The 6351-nt window shown below is 43.5% G+C and overlaps 1 protein-coding gene across 1 annotated transcript in view; it reads right to left on the reverse strand.

The window, feature by feature from the left end:
- Window positions 1-4371, reverse strand: part of dner (delta/notch-like EGF repeat containing) — a 57060-nt gene extending 52689 nt beyond the window's left edge. The window contains exon 1 of the mRNA XM_038693188.1: window positions 3818-4371. Within this exon, the coding sequence (XP_038549116.1) occupies window positions 3818-4138 (321 nt within the window). The 5' untranslated portion in view covers window positions 4139-4371. The remainder of the gene's footprint in view (window positions 1-3817) is intronic.
- Between the last annotated feature and the right edge of the window lie 1980 nt (window positions 4372-6351).

A 6351-nucleotide genomic window follows, 5' to 3' on the forward strand; every position in this document is an offset into this window, starting at 1 on the left:
CCCGGAGTTTTAAAAATGAAAATGAGTCGGCAAAGTTTTTTAAACTTCGCCATTTTAGGTGTTCAGATTCGCTGTTTTAGTCTGGACTGAAGGAGTAAATGTAGCAAAAGTGCTGCGTTTTAAAACTATAACGTAGTAGTGAGGTTGTAGCCTGATTCTGGGCAAGAATAATAATTCAATTCAAAATAATTTCCCAAAATATCAAACTACTACTTTAATATGTTCTTACAGAGTCATAGGTGATAGAAAAGGGAAAAATCTGATGCTCATTAAACAGTGAAACTGTGAGGAGCTTGTGAGTGAGAAAGGAGCTCTGCACGTTGAGAGAAGAAACAGTGATAAGCAACAGTCTCAGCTGAGATCTAAAAATCCTCATCACAAGAATGAAAAGGCCTCCAGTCCATCACAGCTCTGACATGCTCTGTGCGAGCTTATTAAATTGAGGCAAAACTATTTGCTGCAGAAACAGCTAAATTACTTCAGTGCTTCCTTAGTGATATCACCTCTTTCACCACCTCCAGCCCCACATCCCCTCTCCAAATAACAGTAAAATAGAAATTACATCCTGTGTTCATAATGCTGTGGCTTTCAAACTTCACTTCAGCCTGCAAATTCTGCTATGATCCACTGTTTTCGTTTTGCTGAATGGCTGCGCAAACCCAGCAAGTGCTACCGGGACATGCTTCATGACAGACGGCTGATTTGCGCTGCCACAGCCCTATTGTGTTGTAGTGCAAGTTGCCAAATCCATCAGGGCACACAACAGGCCTTTCAATAATGAATAAGCTAGAGGCTGAGAAGCTAATAACTCACGGGAAAGGCCAGTGGAAGTGAATTCCAACAGGACAGCTTACAGGGCCGCCATCCGGGAAAAGGTGCAGGCCGATATTAAAACTCAGCGGGTTTAACAAGTAGAGTGGGTTTGTTTTCCCCTGGTGCCTGCTGCTGGTGGTTTGCATTTGGCTGCTGTGATTCCTGCAGTGTAAAACACAGCCAGGGGGGTAAGTCACAAAGCAGGATTAGCAACATAGCTAGATAATATAAAAAAGACAGAAAGAAAATGTTGCAAAGTATCCTGAAATCAACAGGCATGGTGCTGTGATAATCCTAAACCTACTATTTACTATTCAGCTTGGTTTTTGCTCTTATCTTGCTGTGTGTACAGCACCACAGGTTTGACGCATTTTGAGATAAAAGGAGACAAAGGAGGATGAGTAAATGACTACACTATTTCTTCACTGAGCTCCAAAACCAGGACTTTATTCTAAGAGTTCTTCTTTTATTTTCCCCCATCCTCTTTCGCGCTCTTTAATCCCTCCATCTCTTTCCCCCTAAATCATTTCTCCTGCTTCTTTCCCTCTATCTGTTTCTTTGATCTCCCCTTTTCCTTTCTTGCTGGACCATCAGCGTTGTGACGCATGCAGAGGAAAGGGGATGCAAATCAGCCAATCAGGTCATTTACCAAATCTCAATTGACTGATGCTCCAGTTTCCATGGAGAAGAAACAACCAGCGGGAGGGGGGGAGGGAGGCACAAATCGATGATTCCCTTCGGGCCCGGCTCAGGGCTTATGCAGGACCTGAGCTTTGGCACATAAGAGGGATAACGCTGGAGTGAATGCTGTTGTTTCAGGATTTCACAGCAGAAGACAACTGTGGGCACAGCACTCAAGGACAAATGTCTTTTTTCTTTGCAGCATGAAAAATATGAAAATTGAAAATGCCACCCCTCCCTTTCCATGTGTTGTCCAGCCTCAGCTCAGGCTGTGTGACAACATCGTCCTCTGTGGTTTGTGTGGAGCAGAGCGCAGTGAAGCAGGCTGCAGTTGCTTTCTATTCTGAGACATGAAACCAGGACAGCCAAGGAGACGGTTATCGGGTCCCTGGCTAAATGGTCCACTAAAAGGCTTCAATCCTGACTGCACACCACCAGCATGCTCACCTGTCATATATAGGGGCATGCATAAACAAGATAAGCAAGCATACTGTATGCATAGCCACATGTCAACACAAGGGGGGGATATGGCTGCCACCTGTTGGTGATTCTGCTGAAACTCACCCAGTCACCTTGCCGTTTCCCTCCGTGATGCAGCAGCAGACTCATTTATCCTCTGTGCAGCTGGCGGATGCTCTCCTTCACCTCAGCATGACTCAGAGGCCCGGCTGCCTATTGAGCCCATTGCTACAGAGGCTCAGCCACAGTCCTTTTATTGTAAAGCCCAAATGAAATTCATGCAGTCCACCAGAAGAGCAGGTTTATGTGCAGATCAATAAAGTGCTAAATCAAAATAAAAGAGAGCTGATTCAGAACTTCAGGTGTCCTTGAATAGGTGGAAGTGTAAAAACCAATGCAGCAGGAAGAACAAAAGTGTGTAGGCTATATCAACTTCAGGGACACGTACATGTACCATAGCATGGAGGTGGTGTGTCTCTACTTGACACCGTCCTTGTTGGGCTTTCTTAAACAAAAATAATACAAATCATTTCTCTAATGGAGTACAAATCCAAACCAGCAATGTGATACAATTGAAACAATCCTGCCTTTCCTCTAACAGTCTAATATTTTAATATTAGCCATATTCATGCATTTTTTCCAGAGACTCTCTGGGGCGATCTGTATTCAAATCTACATTTTGCAATTTCTATTGAACAAAAATGTATTAAATTCTTTGGTAAACCAAATCTAAATACAATGAGAAGCAGTTGAAAGCTCTAAAAAAAAAAAAAGCTAACAAGTGGACATTTGATGCCCAAATCTATTTTGTATGCATCAGTCTGACGATTTTGCAGACCTAGTCCAGTATCAGCTGGGTACGAACTATGATGTTATCATGCAAAATTGTATTCAAAGGGACAGGTAGCATTGCTCAGGCACTTCAGAGATGCTGCGGAACCTGCAAGTAAACAGCACCTAAGTGTGGAGAGGGGTCCTTAGGCCTGATCATCAGTATCCCAGATTTTAATAGATTCACCCATGCTCAGTACACATGCAAATTAGATTGCAGCATATGAATGCATGTAGCATCCCCAAAGAGTTTTAACATTGCATTACTTTTAGTTTGGCACAGATGTAAATACAAAACTTCACCAGGAGAATGTGTCCAAAATACTCAGCTCACACAGTACATGATTAGATACTCTCTCTTTCACACACAGGCACATCTATAGTCTTCCCTAGCACCATCCTTCCTGTTGCCACAGAAACGCAGCACTCCTCTCCATGTCTCATTGACAGCACATGCTCCTTTTAAAAAAAACATCCAACAGTGCACTCAGACACACCTTTATGTATGGAAACTCATACTAATCAAAAACACAGATGTGATGCAGGTTTATCACACACATCATCTGAGATTGAGCCCTCCTTAGTTTCAGCAGAGAGATGATTGTAGTAGAAGTGATAGAAGAAATAAATTAGCCTATAATAGATCCCAGTGACTATAATGTGCTGAATACAAAACCAAAATAAAAATCCATTAAAAAAAATAATAAGCAAAGACAGTTCTTTATTCTCAGCTTTGTAAAGTAGGCTAGCCTAATTAACACTTGGACCAAACGCCCATTTTCTCTGCATTGTGCAGTTACTAATTATAGGATCAGTTTATTTATAGAGCGCTTTTGGTACCTACTCAGATTTTACTTAGGTTAAAATACCTAGGTTAAAAGGGGCATTAAGGTTGTGCCCAAACATCAAAATTAACGCACAAACAACCCCTAGTCCTCCACTCCGTGCTCACTCAACATCTGATCCTCTCACGCAAAAACTAAGGAAGATCAGACTCATTCGCAGACTTGCTACAGACTAAATGGGTTCATACCTCGCAGTTGCGTCCGGTGAAGCCCTGGCTGCACGTACAGGTGTACTCCCAGGTGTCCTCTGGCCTGCCCGCGGACAGGAGGGCCAGGCAGAAGCCCCCGTTTAAGCAGGGTCGTCCCTCGCAGGGGTCCGGACGAGGTGTGGCCTGGGTCGGGGTGGGCTCGGCAGGGGCCGGGGTGTCCGGGGCCAGCTGGAACGGAGAGGGGACGGCCCCGGTGATGCTTAGGAGCAGGAGGAGAAGCACGGGGGGTATGAAGCTCCGTGTAAACTGCGTGGGACGGCAGCAGGGAACTGCCGGCACACTATAGACTTCCATCCTCATCCCTCTTACTCTGGTTTCTTTTCTTCTCTTTCTGTTGTTGTATTCTCTTCTTTCCTTGTTTGAGCGAAAGTGTGTGTGTGTGTGTGTGAGAGAGAGAGAGAGAGAGAGAGAGGAGGAGGAGGAGGAGGAGGCTGTTAGGATGTTGAGCCTCAGCTGTGCGCAGGCAGAATGACTGAGAGCAGACTGGCTGCTGGTGTGGAGGCTGAGGGAGAGAAGGTAGAGATGCGGGAGGAGAAGGGGAGGGCTCTGGGTTCTTTTCTCTCTCCGAGTCACAGTGACGATGATAGCTGACGACACTCCCCCCTCCCCACCATCACCTTCATAAAAACTCCCTCTCTCCTCTCACATACGCACTGCGCGGAGGAGCTCTGCACCCACCTCATTTAGAGTCATCATCCACAGCCTCTCCTTGAATCCGGGCCTTCAGGGAGGGATGGAGGAGTCTGTATAGTCGGGAAGAGGAAGAGGAGATGGTGGTGATGGTGGAGAAAATCCTCATCAGCTTATTTGCCTTAAGATTAGCTGCTGGGAAAAAGCTATTCATAAAACTGTTCCCTAAGAGCAGAGTGTAGGTATTTGGATGGTGCAGTCCCAGAGGTAAGAGATCACAACGCATTCATTCACCTGGGTGACAAGGATGTGCAAGAATGTCTTGACATAAAAGTTACAATATAGACACAGGCCTACATATTCGTTTCACCACCAGTCAAATCTTCTATATCACAACAGCAGCTTAGTAGGCTATTTATAGGCATGAATCTAAGAACAGACAGGCATGTTTTGGGTTGTTGTTTAGAAAAGGGGGGCTACATTCAGACTTCACTTGTCTGGTCAGTAACTGCCAGAATGAATTTGTGTAGTCTTCTCTTTGTGTGTGTTCACTCAAATCATTATGAATTCTGTTTTGGGGTGGATTTTCCCTTGAGTATACAAAGTCCCTAATCTGATGCAATGCTCCTTTGTTAGAAATCCTGCAGTGGGTGGTCACAGAGTATTTTTGTTCTCAGACTGAATAACCTATTAGGCCCTACAGATCAGTGGGTTTTCAAGGACTTTAAAACGGGGCAAACCACTGATTTTACATGTTACATTTACACAATGTAGACTACTTTTCAGACAAGTAGGCTACCAGTTGGACCTGAGTGACCTGGGTTTGGGAATTTTGTATAAAAAATCTTTAAGTTTAGAAGATATCCTCTTGATTGGTCTTACTCAGACTGCTGAAGCCCCATTTTAACTTCAGAAAGACTCAGCAAAGTATGTTTGACCCCCATCTCTTACACTGGACGCATGTTAAGAAGGGACATTTTAATGGCCAGTATGAACAGATTAATGTACACATATAGACACCTGACTATAGTTTTAAGACTTGACTAAACATTTGTGACCCGGTCCTTTAAAACAAGGGACTAAAAGTCAGGATATTTGGGCCCCACTTTATGGAAGTAGTATTAAATCACTCGAGTGATTAATTGTGACAATATTAGTGTACTAATCACATGTGGAACTGTTGGGAAACAATAAATGTACTGACAAAATAAACAGCACTAACACACACTACCTTGCTTTCTTCTCAATATTAAGAAGCAGTTTTAGCTTTGTCTTTCTCCATCAGACTCTCAAGGGTTGGTGTGAGATTTACAACCTCAATTTATTTGGTTTAAGTAGTTGCATGTTTCAGAGAGGGGTGTTCAGTGTGATCAATATAAAACCCTGGGGGCTAATGAGATGTCAGCCTTACACTCTGGCCTAAACCTTATTTCCTTACAGAATCCTCCCATAGTGCAATAAATCTGTCACCTTACACCACTGTTTTCTGTTGTTTACAATAAATAAGGGAATACAATCATTCTGCCTGTCTCGCATTTAAAAGCCTAAAAGGTTTCAGTAAAGTTGACAAAGTTTTCCAGTTATTAACTAAACAGTAACTTAAAACACCTACAGTATACACATCGTATGTAATGTTTGAGGCTAAGCTTTCTCTTGTTCAGAAGAGTTTGGGAACAGCTTAGAGGCCGAGTGCTGTTAAACCCTGCTGAGATCTAAAGAGCAACAGTCCAGGTGATAACCTTTGCCATCTCCACGACACCTAAACCTATTCAACAGTCGAGTCCCCTAGGAAACCGGAGAGTGATCAAGATTTGTCTTGAAAATGTAACCAACTGATTTATAAATCAGCTTTAAAGGAGGATCCACTGAAAACAATGATCCAC

This window comes from Micropterus salmoides, unplaced genomic scaffold (assembly GCF_014851395.1).
Source record: "Micropterus salmoides isolate LMB-PRFRI ecotype aquatic unplaced genomic scaffold, ASM1485139v1 Ms_hic_scaffold_3, whole genome shotgun sequence".
In the NCBI taxonomy this organism is placed as follows: domain Eukaryota; kingdom Metazoa; phylum Chordata; class Actinopteri; order Centrarchiformes; family Centrarchidae; genus Micropterus; species Micropterus salmoides.